At 45.1% G+C, this 21074-nt stretch overlaps 1 protein-coding gene across 9 annotated transcripts in view; it reads left to right on the forward strand.

Moving 5' to 3' along the window:
* Window positions 1-223: 223 nt before the first annotated feature.
* The window catches only part of RBMS3 (RNA binding motif single stranded interacting protein 3), a 1316996-nt gene continuing 1296145 nt past the window's right edge, over window positions 224-21074 (forward strand). For 8 of the 9 annotated variants that reach the window (XM_053221878.1, XM_053221882.1, XM_053221883.1 and 5 more), the window contains exons 1-2: window positions 224-529; window positions 1432-1727. In XM_053221878.1, the coding sequence (XP_053077853.1) occupies window positions 367-529; window positions 1432-1727 (459 nt within the window). In that variant the 5' untranslated portion in view covers window positions 224-366. Of the gene's footprint in view, window positions 530-625; window positions 889-1431; window positions 1728-21074 lie in introns of those variants that run through there. The other variant, XM_027040870.2, reaches the window with a different exon arrangement.

Below are 21074 nucleotides of genomic sequence, written 5' to 3' on the forward strand. Positions count from 1 at the left end.
TAAACAGGTTCTTAATAACCTGCTATTTCTCTCCACAGCTGCTGGAGGGTCCCCTCCTGGAAGCGCAGAGTTGCAGGAGCAGTTCCCGTGAAGTTGTAAGCTACTCCCCAGGACCAAGCGGCGTTAAATTTAGAAGTCATGCTGATCACCTGACTGTCGGCGAGCCCCGATTTAAGAAATTCCAAGTCTACCCTTGTCACCTCTATCTGTCTATATTTGCAGACGCAGCTCGCCGCCCGGCCTGGGGTCACCACCTGAGCCTCCTGGAGACCTGCCCTGCGGAGGACGCCCTTCCAACACCGGAGGGCTCGCCACTTGGGAGCGGCGGCGCCCAGTTGGCGCCCACCCCGGGACACACTGCAGTCAATGCCTGGCAGCGACTTCTCGCTTCGCCCTCAGCCTCCCCCATCGACCCTCTCTGGCCGACCTTTACGCCCAACTCGGGCGCGCTGCGAGCCTCGCGTCCTCGCCGTCCACGCGGGGCCCCACCCCTTCCCGGTTCCTGCCCGCGATCGGGTCGGAGGCGAGGGTAGGTCGATCTCCTGCCCGGAGCCGGCCGCCGGCTCTGCTTCTTCACTCCAGTTCTCCGGCGCTGAGCCGTGCGGCGCGGAGCCGGCGGCGGCGGAGCCGACCGAGGCGCGGGAGCCCGGGGACACACTCACGCACGCTCCGGAGGGCTGACCCCGGAGACGCGCGCGGCGCGGCGCGGGGGGCGGGGCGGGGGAGAGCGGGCCGGCGTGGAGGTGGGGGTCGCCCGGCCTTGGGGGTGGGCGCGCCGGCCCCCGGCCCTCCGCGTGCTCGCCTCCTGCCAGTCCTCGCCGCCACTACCTGGCGCAGGTCGGAAACCCCTCCTTGCCTTGGCTCCTCGGCGCCGGGGCGAGGGCAAAGGTGAGGGGTCGGCGCTTGGTCGGCGGGCGGGGATGGTAGGGCTCACGCGCACCTGGCCGTCCCCATTCCTGTCCGTTTCGCCGGGCCGTTCTTCCAGTAACTTTGTTCCGAAGGTTGGAGGGGAGGGGAGACGCCGAGGGGCCCCAGGAGAGGCTGCAAAGCACCGCGAATCTGGAGGCCCGACTGGAGAGCAAGTCCCCGGGCGGCCCCGGGGCTGGGCGCGCGGCTGGGAGGCGTCGCCGCCTCCGCCGCCGCCGCCGCCGCCGCCGGGATGCGCTCTGCTTAGCGGGGCTGCCGGGGGCGCCCGAAGGCCACCGCTCCAAGGACACGCGGCCCCCAGCGCCCCGCGCGACCCGGCCCAGACGCCGCCAGCGCCGGAGCCGAGCGGGCGAGCGGAGCCGCGGGGAGCGCGGGCGAAGGGCGGCAGGAGGGAGGGCGCGCGGGAGGCGGCCCCTCCTCGGCGAGCCATGCGTGCCACGGGCAGCTGAGGAGCCGCCGGGCGCCGCTGCCAAGTCCCCGCTCCGCTTTTGTCTTGCCCTCCAGTGAATGGGAAGATGGAGATGGATGTTGAGGGAGTTTCTCCGCGCCCGGAGCCCATCCCCCGCTCCCAGGGGGCTGGCGGAGCCTGCCAGGCGCCGCCACAGCCGCCCCAGCCCCAGCCCCAGCCCCCGCCGCAGCCGCCGCAGCAACAGCAGCAGCAGCAGCAGCAGCAGCAGCAGCAGCAGCAGCAGCAGCAGCAGCAGCAGCTGGCTCAGGATGAAGTGCCCGGCGAGAGTGCTGGCGTGGAGGACAGCGACGATCCCGAGGCGAGACCCAACAGCGAGAAAGGAGAGAGCAAGGTAGGTCCACAGTGTTGGAGCTGTGACACCTTTTGGACAAAACCGAGGATCTCTCGTAGTGGCTGTCACTTTAACCCCTCCGCTCCCCCCACCCCTTCCCTCGTTTGTGTGGCGGTGGGGGTTGCAGAGGTGGGGAAGGCGTGAGATCGAGGGGAGTCGACGGGAGAGAGTGACTTTCCGAACTGGAAGGCGTGTGCCGGAGCCTGTCCTGGTTTCCGTATTCAGAGGTGTGTGCAGGGAAAAGTCTTCTGGTACTTGCGGTGTGATGCCCGGGGTAGAGCAGGGCACTCGGGAAGAGCCGTGTGGGGGGACCTCTGGTTGCCCACACAGTCTGACCAAGGCTTCTTGAGATGATGTAGGTCAAGGGGAAGCGTGTCTTCAGGAGCTGCCAAGTGGCTTCTGAGACTCCTTGGAGGGAGGTGACATCAAGCTTAAGATGGCAACAATGGGAGCAAAGTTTGGCTCCTTTGCAGAATGGAGAACACTGCCTAACCCAGCTCTAAAGTCGAGGCCCTCCTCCTCAGCTGGCCCCCTCCTCGCCAGGAGGGCCGGGACCAGGTGCCTGGCAGCAGAGGAGCCCTGGAAATCTTTCGCAGCCCTGCTGTGTCATTGTAGACCAGGGGATAGCTACTTCTTACTGTGGCCGGGGGAGTTCTTCAAGTAATTGGATTCCAGTAAGAAATGGCTCAGATGCCATCATTCTCTGGTGCTGATGTTTCTTCTGGAGAAAATTGGGAAGTGAAGGAAACGGCATAGAAAACAACGCTCTGGTAATATGATTGGAGTGTATTTATTACAGCTTTGTCTCTGAGCCTATTTTTCCATTCACGCTTGGAGTTCTGTTTTGTGCAATGGAAGCTAGTGTTGTTTAGTTGTATCTGTGTCAAGCGTACACGTGTGGTTGTGAATACATTTGGAAACTGCCTGCTAATGTTGGGGAAGAGTTGGTGCAACAAATGAGAATAGTGGAACCAAAGAAGGGTCTGTCCCAATACTTTTTACTTTGCATCACTTAAGGAAGCTACAACAAAATAGCTACTTGGGCTGGTTAGAAGAGAATTGCATGCGTTGAGTGCTTCCGTGAGTGCTTCTCCTACAAGATTACCTTGGTTTCTGTTGGACCTTTCCGAAGGTACTAGTGGATTAAACAAATACCTGAAACACAGTGGGATCATGTGGAGTGTTGCTGTTCTGTATTTGGAGACAAGCTCACTTAACAAGTTGGTATTTGCAAATGTTCCAGATTGCCTTGCATTTTGAAACTGAGGTAAGGATTGACATTGTTGTTTATCTGCCCAAATCAGTATTGTAATTTAAATGGCAGTCGACCATGGAACTTGGAATCTGGGCGCACACTAGACCCAATTGGAGTGCCTTACGAATGCATACAGCATTTACATTGTAAAAACTATGATGAATTTTAATAGTCCACTATCCTCTGCTTTCCAGTGGCTCTTGATTTCATGAATATTTAATTCTGTCATGACTGCATATTTACTACTTTAAATGACTGTGTGCGCTCAGTTTTATGAAATAACCATAACTGAGCATTGTATTATCGAGTCAAACTTAAAGTCTCTTTTGCAGAATAGGTGTGGGGAATAATTAAAATACACAGCCGGTGCTGCCGTTTCCGTATTGTTGGTTCATATGCCCTGAGCATGAGAAATTCCTGCCATCAGCAAAAAATCTGTGCTTATTTGTTTCCCTTTGATGCACCATGCAGACTGTCTAATGTTCTACCGTTTGTGAGGAATAAGGAAGGCAACGCACTACAGAATTACAGCAGGTGAAGACAGGCCTGAAAGCGGGTTGATTACATATCGTTAATTAGCATGTTCAGTTAATTGAGTATTCCACTGATGTGATTTGCTTTAGGTTTGTCTGCAATTTCTTGAGGTGGAAACAAGATACCACTTTTTTCCCTCCAGGTGTTTGCCTTAAAAAAATTGTGTTGCATCCTTCTCTTAAGCCAGAAATCAGCTGTTTTAACCCTTCGTTTGCTTCTGGCGCTGTCCCACTGGTTCTTCTGAGTTTGAGGTGTTTCAGACTTTAATAACTCTTTTTGTCTTTGATGGATGCCAAGGCAAGTTATCAACTGATTTTTCTGAGCAAATCCTGGTTTCATTAGTGGGAGGGCCTTTGGATGTCTGACCAAGTTATTCTACTAAGATCTAAATGGAAGACAAAGTGGGATAAAATGGAATGTGGTTTTACCAAGCTGCTTGGGGTGAAGTGGGGATATTCGCGTGATAGGATTTAAACACAGTAACGTACAAATATAATGCGGTGAACTATTGTGGTTTTTTTCACTTGTGAAAGTAATAAAATATGAATTTTGAATACTCTATCTTAAATCCTCCTCTAAGCAAGGGTACTGTAAATAGAATGTCAGTGGATATGACTCCTCTCTCCCTCACATGAAGTGTCCAGGGAGTAATGGCATTTTTTTTCTTTTTTTCAGTTTCTGATTTGGGGCCATGATTTACTTTCTCATGAATTTACCCCAGTTGTCTTATTGGAGAAGAAATCAGAGCTTAGTGCCAGATCAGCTTGTCTCCTGAATTGCAAGTTTATGCTTATACATCCTCAGAAAGTCTCTGAAATAGGAGGAAAGGTTAGAAAACTGGATCAGTCAAAGGATTTTTTACACCAGAGTTTCATGATGTGACTGGCACTCTCTGTTCCTAGAATAACAATGCCTGATCCCTCTCTACCAACTACTCTTTGGAGAAATGTTTTAAAGCAGCTACATGCTATGTATGCTTTGATTCCATGAATTGGAGTAGACCCTAAATCGACCATTTATTTCTCTTCTGTGCTTTCACGCAGGTTTATGTTAAACCTTTGCAAAAAAGTTTCCTTTTCTTGCAATGACATCCAAAGACAATGTGGTCTCTCCCTTTTGGGGACCTAGTGAGGTATTTTCTCACCCGTTATCTCAAGCACTTAGTCATCATGTCAGAATAGAGTTTCTCTAAACTGTACAAACCTCTTTTTTTCTGGTCTTGCAGATAAAGATGAAATGCTCATGCCCTTGAGTAAGAGACCTTCCCATCCTCGAAAGAGTTCCCGACCCTGGATCTGATCATCCCCAAAAGTTTCTTGCAGAGTTCTCTGTAGGCCTAAGATATCCCATTAAGAAATGTGCCTTTTAAGACCCCTCTGAAGTGCTTTGCTTATGCCGAGTGGCTCTTGGATAGGTATTTCTGAAACTTTCTTTGGAAAAGTTAAAAAAAGAAAAAGTTCCTTGTGTTGAGGACCAGCACCTAGTAACTCACTCCATGTGTGTTATGTAGTTACTGGTACAGATGTGTGAATTCTTCGCCTGATCCCAGATGAGTGATGTAAATGATTCTTTCTTGTCTGCTTTAGCTTCATCTCATTCATGTATTCTCAGCTTTTCTCCCCTCGTCTTCCCACCGTTCTCTCACACACGGACACGCATGCCATTTACCGTGAAGCATATATTTATGGCCCAGATGCGAGGTATCATGATCAAGCGCTCTTTTTTGTTAAGTTCTCATTAAAGCTTTGGTTTGCAGAATATGTTTATTCTTGTGGTTTTGGACTAGAGAGACTCTGTGCTGCTGCCACCAATGATACTTCATTGATGAGCATGACTCAAGATTCTCATTTCAGCTGCATTTCATCAGTGATGCTGTCTAAATCATCAGTCTTACAGAGGATGTAATGTTTATTTATTTTTGAGAGAGAGACAGAGTGTGAGTGGGGGAGGGGGCAGAGAGAGAGAGAGAGAGAGAGACAGACAGACAGACAGAATCTGAAGCAGGCTCCAGGTTCTGAGCAGTCAGCACAGAGCCGGATGCGGGGCTCGAACTCATGAACCGCGAGGTCATAACCTGAGCCGAAGTTAGACGCTCAACCGACTGAGCCACCCAGGCGCCCCATTTTTTAAAGCCTTTAATTTTGAAATAACTTCAGATTTATAGAAGAGTTGCAAACATAAGACAGAGAGTTCCCATATACCTCTTACCCAGCTTCCCCTCACGTTAACCTCCTTCTTAATCATGCTCTGTGTATCCCAATGAAGAAATTAACGTTGATACAGTACTTAAGCTAAACTTGTCCAGTCAACTTTTGTTGAGTGAACGTGCCAGCATATTGATGTTCTTCATTTTATCCTTTTAATATTTTCTTTACACCTGAAAGGTGTTTGAGAGAGTATTTAAGAGCCAGGTTTAATTGGGGTTAACTATTCTCCCTTTTCTTCTGGTGGGCTGGAGCAGCTTGTAAAATACAAAGGTTGAGGTCCCCCGAGCTGTGCATTCTGAGGCAGTGAGCCCTATGGGAGTTACACCTTTGGCAAAGCTCTTGAGTGCTGTTAACTTATGGGGAGTGAGAGTCTTCTTTTTTTATTTTATCCTGAAAAACATTCCTGTGCCAGGTAAGATAGGGTTTGTCAGTACACAGAGGACAGCATAGTCTCAAGTGGCAAGTAGAGGAGAAAAGGCAATTGATAAAATCAAGACAGTTCACTTTGATGCCTAACCCCTTGGGTGTTTGTTTCTGGCGTGAAAAATAATGGAAGCCCTTTCATTTTTGTGTTGTATTAGCCGGGTGAACTCTGATTTCCAGCACAGAAGCGGAAACTTGCCCACGTTAGGAAGGATGTCATTGTGATCAAGTGTGTTGGCTTTCTGATTAAGAGAGAAATCAGAAAGACCTGCATTTGCTCTTGGCTCTTTTACTGCTCTTAACCTCAGTGAGATCCTGACCTTTCCAAATCTCAGTATGTTCATCTGTAAAATAGGCATAATTAATTTTGTATGGCTTGAATGAGATAAGCTGTATACAGTTTGTAATTCAGTGCTTCATAGGTACTGACTGCTTGGTAATTGTGATTATTATTGTGATTATTATTATTATTGTTCGTATTGTGATCCAGGGTTCTGAAAAGGAGAATGAGTTGGGGCTCCAAGTTCAACTAGAATTTTCAGTTTTGTAGAGGATTGTGGGGCTGGAAATAATACAGGTATACTATTTTGGAATCAAAACAAGTTGGTGCTCATTAACCTGATTTTGCCGTGGGGAGCCTTGAGGTCCTTTTCTGGTGGGAAGGAGGTTAGGAGAGAATTGTCCTTTATCTTGACTTGTCAGTGGACCTCTCCTCTCTTATCAGGAAAGCGAGGGAGGACCTGGATAGAAGGCCCCCACATCCCAGTCCAAGCCCCAGGGGTACACGCAATAATAAAATAAAATAATAAATAATAAGTAATAAATAATAAGACAATAATAAAGCAAATGAATTGCCCTGCTTTTACACATTTATGGCTTCTTAGGAGAAGTAGGTGGCAAATTTTAAGACTTAAAAAAATGAGCTAAAAAGTTGTATTTTTTAGGCCTCTCTGTTTGCAAGCAACAGAAACTGACTTTAATTTGAGCAAAAATGCATTTTATTGTAAGGTTGTAAGGTAATCGCAGAATCAAAGGAGAAATGATACACCTGGTTTTGAGAAACACTAAAGCCAGGGAATCTCAGAAGATCTATGTAGTAGAAGGTGATGAACGGTTTCTCAAGGGCACTGACACAAGAGGAATAAATTCCAGTCATCTTTTTGCCTTTCTGTCACTCTGCTCAAGAGCCAGAGTCCATGGCAAGGTTATCTAATTGACCTTGCTTGGATCAGATAGCTGCGTCTTGGTCAGGGAAGTAGTGGGCATTACATTGCATGTTCTTGTGGTTTGTATTCTTTGGAAGGGGTACAGTTCAGGGTGGGGTGGCGGTGGGGAATCAAGGTGCTGTTGCCAGCTCAGGGAGACTGGGTATCAGGGGCAAAACACCTGGTATAACTCCCCTCCTGGAGAGGACTAGAAGGCAGTGGGAGGAGAGGGGGACAGAGAGGGAGGTATTAAGGGAGGGAGAGAAAAGAAAAAAGAGAAATGGAGGCAAAGAGAAGAGATGAGAACCAGATGGGCAGATACAGAGGCAGAAAAATACACTTACACAAGAACTTGGAATATTTTTTTTTTTTTAGCATTTATTTCCTACCATTTGAAAACAGAGAATACAGAGGAAAATTAGGTATTCTATTGCTTGTGTATAGGTTAGTTTCCCCACTTATAAAATGAAATTAGTGATACATTTCACATCTGCTGAACAGATAATCTCAGGATGAATGTGATGGGGCTCTGATGTTTTAAAATATGGATCCATGGAACTCATGTCCATTAGAATGAAATACATTAACATTTTTTGTGTCTGCCCCTAAATTAAAGCAAGTTGGTTTCCTGCTCCAAGCCCTAATGCATTTTCTTTGACTTTGGAATCTACATGTCAGGATATTTCTGTTTTTACATTTGGACGTGACCTCCTACAGAGGGAGTCCTATAGGAGGAGCCACCATTTTCCTCATTTTTGGATGGCTGATGTTGGGGGTGAGCTGTTCATTCCTGCTCACATTCTCTTCCAGCATCATGCCTGGCACTTAGTGAGTGGGCCCTCAGTAAATAGCAGTTTACATCGAATGGTGCCTGGATGTGTCAGTCAACACTCATTATACACCTCCTAGATGCTGGGATTGCAAAATTGAAAGAGAAACCCACAGTGTCATGGAGGAGGCACACTTATGCACAGATCATGATGCTGTAGGACATGAGGCCATCAGAGAGATGAGAACATAAGGAAATTCTTTACAAGTGGGGCCACTTCACACACTTTTTTGCAGCAAAGTGTTGACCTGTCTAACAGGCACTGGAAGTAGCCAGATGAAATGAGACTGGGCAATATGGAGATACTAGCTAATAAACGAATCCCCTATTCTTGGTTTGCTTTCCCGATAACCAGAAGTTCAAGTCAAGCCCCATTCGCAAAACCAGTGGCAGAGTTGACCCTGTCCATCCTCCCATGCTTCGTCCTCCATCCGTTTCCCAGGATTGCATCCTCCTTCCCAGGTTAGACCCCTTGTATTTTACAATCTATTTGCTTTTAAAAGTAAGATTTCCTGGCATAATTTGCAGGTAGTAAAACTCACCCTTTAAAAAAAACTTTTGTTTTTTTGTAACATTTATTCATTTTTAAGAGACAGGGAGAGACAGAGCATGGTGGGGGAGGGCAGAGAGGGAGACACAGAATCCGAAGCAGCCTCCAGGCTCCGAGCTGTCAGCACAGAGCTGGACGCGTGGCTCGAACCCACGAACCGTGAGACCATGACCTGAGCCGAAGTTGGACGCTTAACCAAGGGAGCCACCCAGGAGCCCCAAAACTCACCCTAAGTGTACAATTCTGTGAGTTTTGACAGTTGTGAATACTTGCATAAAGGCTACTTCAAACAGGATGTGGAACGTTTCAATCACCTCCAGAGACTTCTGTTGTGTCCCCCTGAAGACAGTTCCCTCACTCCACCCCAGCCTTTTCCAAAATTTCATATACATAAAGTCCAATATTCTACAGTCTTTTGCACCAGACTTCTTTTGCTTAACAAAGTGTATTTGGTAGTCACTTGCTTTGACCTTTGTACCAGTAGGTTCCTTTCTCTCACTGCCTAGCATTTCATTGTGTAGAAACACCACACATTGTGTATCCATTCACCTGTTGATGGATATTTGGGTTGTTTACAGATTTCAGGCCTTTATTAAGAAACAGTTTTTTGTGGACATACATTTTCATTTGTCTTGGGCAAACTCCTAGGGATGGGACTGCTGGATTGTAGGATAAGTGTATTTAACTTTATAAGAAGCTGCCAGCGTGTTTTCAAATATAGCAAATGTACCGATCCAGCGTGCATTCCTGCTGTCAGTGCCTGAGAATTCCAGTTGCTCCCTAACATCGTCAACACTTGGTATTGTCAACATTTTTAATTTTAGTTATTCTAGTAGGTACGTAATGATACTTTGCTGTGGCCTTAATTTGTGCTTCTCTAATGACAAGTGATGTTGAACATCTTATTTGCCTGTTGCCATCCATCTGTATTTTTCTTTGGGGAAAAGTCTGTTCAAATTTTTGACGGGTTTTAAAAAAAAAATTGGGTTGGTGTATTCTTATTATTGATACAGCCTATTATTTTCACATAGGTTTAGAGTTCAGAAACCCTGGTGGAAGTTTGAGGAGATTACAAAGAAAGGAAATTTTGAGTTTCCTTTCTTGGGGGTTTTTGGCGAACTAACATTTATGGGGTGTTTTTCATGTGCCAGTCATGGAGTGAGGTAGATTCACATTGGGTGATCTCATTTTATGCTCCATGGTAATCCTGTGAAATAACTATTATTAGTCCTGAGGTCACACAGCTAGTATATGGCAGAGGAAGAATTTAAATTTAAGTCTGGCGGACTCTTTCTCTTTCCACTTCATCAGATGTGACTCCAGGCCTGTTCTCCACAATTTACTGGTTAGGTTCCCAGCCCAGACTGCTTTCTCTGCTCTGGGTGTTTTAAAAGCAGTCCTTAGGTGAAATAACACTGCTGGCATTGACATGCAAATCAGGACATTGAGCTTAAGGCAAAAAGAGTGCTCCCAGTTTTATTTCAGTCCTGAAAAAACCCTATCCATTTCATAAGGTAGAAAGGTGAGAATTCTCCAGAGAAGTAGAAGGTTTGAGGTATGCATTTACATTTTAGTACCCAAAGATGTCCATCTTACTCAGCTAAATTGTGGTGCTGTGGTTACCCACAGGGCTAGGGTAGGACTAACCCCTGGGAGTCAGATCCCCGCTCAGACCCCAGTTTTGACCCTGCAAGCTCTGAGGACTTTGGGCAAACCACATGAACACTGGTTTGAATCCTCTTATCAGTTAAGGTGATTGGTAAGTCCCTAGTTATTGCCACATCTGAGTGTTACGAGGATTGAATTGCCTGGAGAGTGACCACTCATTCGCTCCCAGGACAGTAGGTCACTCTGATTACAGGACACATGCATAAGTTGGTGGACCATGGCAGACTCTCGGGATATGAGAGCTGTCACTGTTGAAAGTGCTTTGGGGGCATTCAATCCATGAAGTCTGAAAATGACTCATTCTATTTCAGAACTAATGAGGCCCTGTGAATGATTCCAGGTTCTCCAGATTGACTTAAAAAATAGTTGAAAACAAGACTCTGCATTTGAATTGGACGAATGTCATAACTTTTCTGAATAAGTGGCTATAGAACTTTCCAAAGCAGCTCTTTATGGCCTCCCACTCTGAAGTAAGTGTGTTTTAGGAAGTTGCTGAGAAGGTCTCCCTGGCTAGAGAAGAAGACGCTCTTTGTGGGGGGGGGGGAGTGCCTTCACCGGCAGGACAAAAACCTCAATAAAAATTTTTTTAAAAATGCATGGTTGGAAACTTCTAGAGGAGAACACAGGCAGTAACTTCTTTGACGTTGGCCATAGCAAATTGTTTCTAGATATGCCTCCTGAGGCAAGGGAACCAAAAGCAAAAATAAACTACTGGTACTACATCAAAATAAAAAGCTTGTGCACAGCAAAGGAAACAAATCAACAAGTCTAAAAGGCAGCCTGTAGAATGGGAGAAGATATTTGCAAATGACATGTTCCATAAAGGTTAGGATCCAAAATATATAGAAAATGTATAAAACTCAACACCCCAAAAATGAATAATCCAATTACAAAATGAGCAGAAAACATGAATAGACATTTTTCCAAAGAAGACATAGATAGCTAATAGACACATGAAAAGATGCTCAACATCAGTTATCATGAGGGAAATGCAAATCAGAACTACAGCGAGATATTGTCTTATACCTGCAAATGGCCAAAATCGAAAACACAAGACACAAAAGGTGTTGGTGAGAATGTGGAGATAGGGGAACCCTATTGCACTGTTGGTCAGAATGCAAACTGGTACAGTTGCTCTGGAAAACAGCATGGAGACTGTTAAAAAGAACTACAATTCTACAATTGTACAACTAGGTATTTACCCAAGGAATACAAAAAATACTCATTGAAAGGAATACATGCATCCTAATGTTTATAGTAGCATTACCTACAATAGCCAAATTATGGAAACCACCCAAGTGTCCGCTGAATGATGAGTTGATAAAGAAGAAGTGGTAATTTCGTATATATGTGTACACACACACACACACACACACACACACACACAAACACACACATCAGCCATGAAAAAGAATGAAATCTTACCATTTGCAACGACATGGATAGAGCCAGACAGTATTATGCTAAGTGAAATAAGTCAATCAGGGAAAGACAGATGCCATATGATTTCGCTCATATGTGGAATTTAAGAAACTAAACAAATGAGCAAAGGGAAAAAAAGAGAGGCAAACCAAGAAACAATTCTTAGCTATAGAGAACAAACTGATGGTTACCAGAGGAGGTAGGAGTGGGTGGGGGGAGTGTTAAATAGGTGATGGGGATTCAGAGATGCCCTTATTGTGATGAGCACCAGATGTTTTGGAAGTGTTGAATCACTATATGCTACACCTGAAATTAGTATTACAGTATGTTAACTGGAATTTAAATAAAAACTTAAAAAGAGTCAAAAAAATTGCATGGTTGGTGGAGTTGGCGTCACTAAGGATCAGATTCAGTATTTTCCCTGGGACTCTCAGTTGGAAGGAAGCTGCCCATGTAGGGAAGATCATGGGACCTGGGTGCTATGACTTTGAATCCTGGTTGTGCCCTTTCTAACTGAACTCTTGGACAAGTCACATTTTTTTTGAGACTTAGGGTTGTCAACAGTGAAATGGGGATAGTATTTTTCTCTTTCTAAGGACTGTCTAGATTGGAAACAAATTCAGTAGTACATGAGCAGAGTGTTTTATAAGCTCTTAGAAAACTCTGAGTGTGTGTGCATAAGTCTCTTCGATTTTGTCGGATAAATGAGCCCCCCCCCCCACGTGGTTTTCTGTGACCCTATTTAAGAAATTGAACAAGATTATTTCATTAGAGTTAAAGGTGATTGAATCTGGGGTCCACAGGACCGTGTGGTCATTCCTGGGAAGGATGCCCTCAGGTAATGTTGGGTGGGTTCAGGCTCCTGAGAGGTCCAAGGGGCTGAGTTTTGGCTGCAGTACTTTGGGAACATCACCAACTGACCCTGACAGTCAGGTCTTCTGCCACTCTGCCTTGCTTGCTCTTTGGATGACAGTAATATTGGTGTTTTTGTTTTCATTTATTTAAGTTTCTGGAGTTCACCCTGTCCTACCCAGAGCCTTTGCCGAAGCAATTTACTTTGCCTGGAATACTCTCTCCCCCACCCCCTTCACTTCCCTCTCACCCAGTTAGTCCCAATTCAGCCTTCAAAGTTCAGTTCAACACTTCAAAGAAGTTTTTCCCTGTTTGCACCTTCCCCTGTCTACCGTGTGTGAGATCCCTGTCAATATGGTATCATACATTCTTAATTGTATAATTAGCTATTGAATATAAGCCATGAGGACACGGACCAGGTTTGTCTTTTTCACGGCTCTTTCTCCAAGCCTAACACGGTACATTGCATGTAGGGGACCTGCAAATATATTTTTGACAACTCCTTCTGACAATCTTTTATTTAATGCCTAGTTTCTAGCCCAGAATGGTCCACGTTCTGATGCAGCACACCTTCTGCTGGGAGAGACAGACACTAAGCGAGTAACTAAACTAAATAAATATGACAGATCATAAATAAATAGCTAAATAAATAATATGACACCAGTGGCCCCCCGGCTGTCTGGCTACAGGCACATATTTACAGTCCCTGCCTAACCGTGTTTCTGGTTAGCATCCACTTAGGGCGGTAAAGAAATAACTACAAACCAGTCTGTTTTCTAGATTTGCTGTCTATCTAATGGCCTCAGAACCTGGTCACCTGCTCTGCTTCTCTCTACTTCTTCTAGCAGGTGTGTTCTCCCCATACTGGCTTTGTGAAATCACAACACACGTGCCACCAACTCCCCTTTCTGTGTTCTTGTGCCACATCTCTCGTTCACCAGAGCACACTTTCCTAATGAATTCGGCCTCAACCTCGGAAGCAGACTTTCTTTGACAGTCAGTTGGAGGGGGCTCTGCCTGCCCAGGGCTTACAGCTTTCCTGGCAGTACTTCCTCACTTGCCTGCACAGGACACTCAGTCCTCAGCACTCCCCTCCTCAGTTTCCAAACCTGCATTATCTACTATGGTAGTCAGTAGACACATACGGCTATTTAGCGTTAAATGGAAGTACAAGGAAATAAAATTACAAACTCAGTTCTTCATTTGTACCAGCCACACTTTAGGTGCTCAAAAGTTCTAAGTCTAAAGGCATCCTGTTGGGCAACTTTCTATCATTGCAGAAAGTTTTATTGGGTAACCATCTCACAGACTGTGACTTCACCTCTCCAGGCCTGCCCTAGCCATCGTTGACAGAAATCCCTTTGAGATACCAATCCTTTGACAAGGATGGAGATTTTACAGGTTCCTAAGGTTTGGTTTAGGTTCTTGGTGAATTACTTACTAATTGCCTTTGAACTACTTACACTGTTGTATGTAGAGGCTGCCTGGAGGAAGATCTCATTCAAAAATTTTGTCTAGTGGTGTTGCTATTTTTACTTAGGTTGTTCCACTGAATCTTGGTATTTGTCCTTGGCTGTTAGAGAAAACAGTCTCTGGTAAAGTGGTTCCAAGAGATGGCTTTTCTATTATCCAAGGTCAAAGCCTTTATTAGTGGGTAGTTGAACCTGTGGCTGAAGCACCATTGACACCTCTTCTTTGCCATTTACTAATGATTGTCTTCTCACTGTAGGGATTACTGTAATGACACTTGTCAGAACCCACAGGCAGAGGAGTCTTGCTGAGAGCCCCAGTCTGATATCATCACAGAGCCCCTGTGCTTGCAACAACAATGCAGGGAATAATTTTCTAATTATATAATGGATAAGGAGTACTAAGTTACAAAGTCATACCCTTTGAAGGTGGCCTATATTTCTTTTTTCATTTTTTTTGTATCTCACTAAATATCATTCCAAGTTCATTATGATTACTAGGGGTTTCAGGTGTGGATAAATAAGAAAAAGAGAGGATATGAAAAAAAAAGTCTGATAATGAAAACTACGTTTTTAGATCTCTTTTGTATTTCTTTTTTTTTCCATTCATGAGTGAGAAGAGTGAGCTTGTTAAGATTGGAGGAAGGACTGGGGAGTTAGTCCTAAAAGATGCTAATATGGGACTTGCTGTGCCTTTGTCTAGCACATTACTTGCGTGTCAGCAGGAAAAGAGATGGGAAAATGGCCCCAGGGTGGGTGTGGTGAATTTCCTCCCTGTTAGCGAGGATGAAAATTTGAATGACACCTTGAAGTGATTTAAAACTCTTTTATTTACACATCCAGTTAGCTGGGAGGCCCCTAGGCATCACATTCAGAATGTAGCAATGCATGGAAAATGGTGAGAGATGGGACCACGGGACCACGCTTTCCTCTACCCTAGCTGTGGCAGGTAATCTGGACCAGGGAGTGAGAATGCAGTCACGGAAGAATCGTCAAGAAAGAAAAAGGCCTATGGTGAGGCCGATAATCCTGACACCTTTGGGTATTTTTATGTACTATTTAAACAAGTATTAAACACACAGAGGTACCAAAAAATTAATATATCTGCCAAAAGTTAGAGTTGTAGCCAAGGCAACCATAATTGCCCATTAGTCATTCCCTTCTTATTTCTTTATGTTTGTCTTATTTCTTTATGTTTGAGCTAAAGACAGGAACTGGAGCTCATTTTGGAGTCTTATGCATCAGGGAGGGTTCAGTTTTCACCACTGGGAGGTCTTGAGGTGAAGGACGGAATCCTGGTGTCTGTGTTGTCAACAGCTTAGGCAACTCAGAGAGGCGGGTGTCCGGGGAGCAAGGCTCAGGGAAAGTTGGCCGACGGGTGGGTTTTAATCTCTGGGGCCTCCTTGCTTTAACCACTGTCTCCTCCCGGTCTCATTGCACTCAGAAACGTGCCCATGTTACCTGCTTGCTGCGGTAACCAAGGCTCTCAGCTCAGAGAGTGACAGCCTGAGTGTGGGACGGCCACATGTCCAGTGTTTCTTCTACTTTCAGCTTTTAGGCCATTTTGGAGTTCAAAGAAACCCGCTCATTGATGGCACAGTACCTGAATTCTGTGGGGATTTGCTGTCTGCGACAATATCAACATGTCACATGTTGCTTTGCTGGTGTGTGTCCCTCTAGTGAAGGAACAAGAGGCAGAGAAGAAAGGAAATCCTTGAGGGAAAAGCAATCCCGAAGACTTAACATTTCACTGCTGCTGTGATGTTTGAAAACAGACGTGAAGTCTTTATTTTGATGCATCAATTTAATTGTGGCCTAGAGCTGAGATTGGCATCTCTGAGGCTATCAGATGTAGAAATACAATAATAAAGTAACACCACGCACTTGGCTCCATTATTTAGTTTTACTCTTTCCCTTTTTCTTTTGGTGGCGGTTGTAGAAGCTGTCTTGAAGAAACCAGAAGTTCTAGAAGGGGTTAATTTCGTGCTGCCTTAAGTACTAAGGTCTAACCTTCTTCAGAGCCAGACCGTGTGTTTAGTGCCAAGTAGGTAAAGCAGAGTCCGACAGAAGTAATGTTCCAGCTGAGGATCATATCACTCTCTGAAAAATAGTCTGGCTTTCTGCTGATGATTCATCAGAAAAATGAGCACGGTAATTGAATTGGGGATTTAAAAGGATCTCAAGGAAAACAACCACATTCGACTGTTGGCTCTGTCATAAGAAATTCTGTTAATGTGCAATATGTAAGGCGATAATCTATCGCAGGGGACCCTGTAGCAAACGCAGGCTACTTAGATGTTTGCCCCGATCAGTGACAAGAGGCTGTGCCTCACGGCTGTTGAATCAGGGAGGGGTTTGAACACACGGAGTTGAAAAGGGAGGCTCGCGGTGGATGCCTTCTCCATGTTGATTAGATTGTGGGAAGGGAATCTGGGTATTGCAGCAAAAGATGACAATCGGAGAGAGAAACCAGCCCAGAGGAACTAGCCCAGTGGTCCTCAGCTGAGGGCCGGTTTGTTTGTGTCCCCCCCCCCCCCGCCCCCACCCCTGCCTCTGGGGACATTCAGTAATCTCTGCAGACACTTTTGGTTGTCATCCGGTGGGGTCCTCCAGGTGTTTACCGCGGAGGCTGTGGATGCCTGGTACACATCCTATAGTGCGTGAGGCAGCCTCCTGTATACAGTGATGAATCATCATGCCCAAAGTATCTGTCGATGGTGCCAAGGTTGAGAAACCCTGGTCTAGGGAATGTTCTAGATATTTGGGTCTTGAGTTTGTATATACATTATGTGGATAATATTTTGAGTAGGTGTGTGAAGCAGAAAACATCTAAGCCTTTTCCTTGTAATAGAGTGCCAGGGTTCCCACATAGGTAAATTCATCCTTTTGCCAGATCTCAGAAGAGATGAGTCTGAGGAGAAAGTTCTTTATACCAAGGATTCCAAGTATCGTCTTTGTAACAAAACTGACACTCCTTGAGACTCTTTCTGTTGCCTTGAAGGTGTAAGATGGGAATCCTCCTCCCTAGACTGTAATGAAGGTTTTCTCTTTAACTGCCAAAATGTATACGCTTTGTGTTTCCAAACCAGTGAATTCAAATCCTGTAGCTGTTACACTCTTATTAAATTTTGCTACAAGCACTTTCTTATCTTGTACGATATGGATTAATCCGTGCTTATGACTTCACATCAAGAAAAACACTGTGTCTGAAGTAGTTTACATGTTTTCTTCTTAAAAACACAATATAAGGCTAAGAGTATTTAGCCCTAGAAAGTATTGGTGACCAACTAAGTAAGACATGTTGGAAAAAAGGCAGCTACTTAAACTTACCCAGTGGTTTAAAAGCTGTTGAACAAGTGGATGAACAGTCCAGATTCCATCTTTTAAAATTTCGGTAATCAAGAGTAAGGCAAAACTTGGTAAGAAGGGAATTTCTTTTGACTCCACCCAAAATCTTGAAAGATTCGATCTACCACATTTGTTATTTTAACGTTATTAATCCAAGAAATTAGGGACCAGTGTACATGACATAACCAGGAAAGGGTCCGACATGAGTGTAAACATTCTGAGCCCAAAGTGAGAAGTGTGATACTTTATTTCAGGGGTTGGCAAACTCTTCGTGCGAAAGGCCAGAGAGCAACTATTTTCAGCTTTCTGAGCCATATAGCCTCTGTCTCAGCTACTCAGCTTTGGTGTTGTCTAGTGGAAGCATTTGCAGACAGTTTGCACTCCGATGAGATTTTGTTTAGAAAAACAGGCACTGGTCCTCCTTTGGACCTCGGGGGCTAGTGTACTTCCCTCTGTTTAATTTGACCCAGATAGCCTTATCCATCCTGAGCAAATGTGTAATTCCTGTTGCATTTTTTTTTTTTTTACAATGATGAGGAAGCCCAATATTATCTTCAGGTTGGGACTCCAGATTGGGAATCATTGCAGGATGCACTTAAGTATTTGGTTTATATGCCTTCTGCAACCTCAAAGGCAAAGAAGACCGTATATACACAAATTGATTTTGTTAAAAAGTGATATGGTGTTCATGGAAATTATCTACTAGAGGTTCATGGAAATTATCTACTAGCTTATTAAAAAAATACCATGTCATTTTTTAATATTTGCTAGATTTCTATTTTGTGAAAAAATCAGGCTGGAAACAACAACAACACAGCCATTTCGAAGGAGGATTCCCCACAGACTGGAATTGTGCCACCGACTGCTGGTCACAACAGTGGCTCTTACTCAACAGTCATCAAACATTGCTGGGCTCTGCCCTTGGTAGTATATGCTAAGGTATGGCCCTGTCTTGTTCGGCTATGGTCTGGGTCTTCCTGATACACTTTTCTGATGTGGGGTTCCGCTATTAGGCCTCGCCAGTGTGTCAGCTAGTATAACGTAAGGCGAGTGATGGTTCCTGCAAACTGTAAAGAGAGAAATGAGCCACCGTAAGTTCCTTGCTTTCTAGTCCTTCAGTAATCATGCCAGTGTGATCAAACACTGTGACATTTCCAACAAGCCAGCTAGTCCCTATGTGGAGGCACTGAGATCCCCGCCCCCACCTCTTAAGTGCCCTCAGTCAAGAAAGATAAAACTGAAGTAGCCTTGTGTGAGGGTTCTCAATCATGGGATGGGAGAGACTCAGTGTCCCGTGTAGCAGCACGAGCATAAAATTGCCCTGAAGTCTTCATTTTATGTGAAATGTGAGGCTCTTAAGAAATAGTGTCTGATTTCCTGAATGAAGTATCTGCTATGTTCAATTAGCCATGTTTTTTTCCAGTCCACCAGGATACACACACACACACACACACACACACACACACACACACACACAGAAAGAAACCTTTGAATTTTCTGTTCAGATGAGCCAGTAATCAGTTCATGAATAAAGCCTTTGCTGCCATGTTCAAAAGAGTGTGTTACACGTACAGAACTGATTTCATCATATGACTGGGTTGAAGGAAACCCAATATATTACTTCCATGACCTCTGGCACAGTCCTCCCTATTTCCAGGAAACCTTAATTTTTTTTTTTAATGTTTATTCATTATGGAGAGACAGAGAGAGACAGAGCATGAGCATGGCAGGGGCAGAGAGAGGAGGAGACACAGAATCAGAAGCAGGCTCCAGGCTCTGAGCTGTCAGCACAGAGCCCGAGGCGGGGCTCGAACTCACAAACCGTGAGATCATGACCTGAGCTGATGTTGGATGCTTAACCGACCGAGCCACCCCATTCCAGGGAACATTAAAAACAACTAGAGGTAGGCAAAGCTTTTCAGCCTTAGGTAGAGCTATCTAGCTCTCTCTTCTCCCTCCGCCTACCCTCCCCCTTCCCTCTGCTCTCCTTCCCCATTCCTTTCTCTCTCTCTTCTTCTAAAACAAGCTGATGAATTGGTTATCTACTGCTACATAACAAAATCTACCCCCCCCCCCAAATTAGTGGCTTAAAATTGGTAAGCATTTATTATTTCCCAGCTTTTGTAGGTCAGGAATTCAAACAACTTAGCAGATCAGGGTCTTTCAAGGAGCTGTAGCACACAGATGTTAGCTAGGGCTGCAGCAGTATGAAGGCTTGACTGGGGCTGGATGAACAGCTTTAAAAAAAAAGTTTTAATTTTTTTTTTAATTTATTTTTGAGAGAGAGAAAGAGAAAGCACGAACGGGGACAGGGCAGAGAGAGGGGGAGACAGTATTTGAAGCAGGCTCCAGGTCCTGAGCTGTCAGCTCAGAGCCCAATGTGGGGGCTTGAACCCACGAACTGTGAGATCATGACCTGAGCCCAAGTCGGATGCTTAACCAACTGAGCCACCCGGGTGCCCCTGGATGACCAGCTTCTAATATGGCCTAGTCATGTGGCCGCCAAGTTAGTGCTGGTTGTTAGTAGGAGGCCTGAGCTCCTGGCCATGTGAATTTCTCCTTAAAGCTGCTTGGTTATCCTTATGACATGGCAGCAGGTTTCTCCCAGAACAAATGCTCAGAGAGGAAAGTGAGAGTCACAGTGTCTTTATGACTTACCCTGGGAAGTCACACTGTGTTATGTTTGCAGTACCCTACTGGTTACACAGCTCAGCCCTCTTCAGGGTGGCAGGAGATAACACAAGGTGTGAATACCAAGAGGTGAGAATCTCGGAGCTGGGCTCCTATGGCCAGCTACTTGGAAAGATTCTTCAAATGACTACCTGTCCTGAGTTTTCATTTGCACGGAGATGGAAACTGCAGCAGAGATCCTTTCTAAACCTATGGAAGCCATAACTACCCTAGGCTTTTCACATAAACAGATATGACACTTAGCATACACCCGATGGATTCAGAGTTTTTTTTTTTTTTTTTTTCTCTGTTAGTAACACCTGTCACGTATACTGGCTGGACATTGTAGTGGAGGCCAGTTGTTCAGTTTCTAAACATTCTCCTAAAGGTGTGCAATTACATGTGTCTAGATTTCATTGGTTGCTTAAGTGTCCCAACTGGTCCTATGGACTCAACTCTTTTGTGTAGCTTTCCTCCTAACTAAGAGAACTATTGTTCTCTTGAACTATTGTTAAAAAGAAAGAAAGAAAGAAAAGACCTAAAGATGTATAATGTCTCAAACACGATAAAACTTAATTTCTCACTCATGTTCCTATCAGTCAGTGGTGGCTTCTCTTCATGCACTGAGGCAGGGATCCACACTCCTTCCCATCCCTTTGGCCATCCCTGAAGGCCAAACTATCCTTTGCATCCAGTCTGAGGAAAGGATAAGAGTGTGGAGGAGGCAACGTCACTAAGATTCTGTAGGACAGAACTTGTCACAGGCTATGGCTTGTCCAAGGTAGCTGAGAAATGTGACCTCATGGGGCATCAGCTTCCCAGATATAGCTGTGTTCTCTAGGAGTGGGGTTGGGTGTTGGGATGGCTTTTGATAGACAACTATGTCTACTCAGTTGAGATGCCAGACTTCAGAAT

The sequence above is a fragment of the Acinonyx jubatus genome, chromosome C2 (genome assembly GCF_027475565.1).
Source record: "Acinonyx jubatus isolate Ajub_Pintada_27869175 chromosome C2, VMU_Ajub_asm_v1.0, whole genome shotgun sequence".
Classification (NCBI taxonomy): Eukaryota; Metazoa; Chordata; class Mammalia; order Carnivora; family Felidae; genus Acinonyx; species Acinonyx jubatus.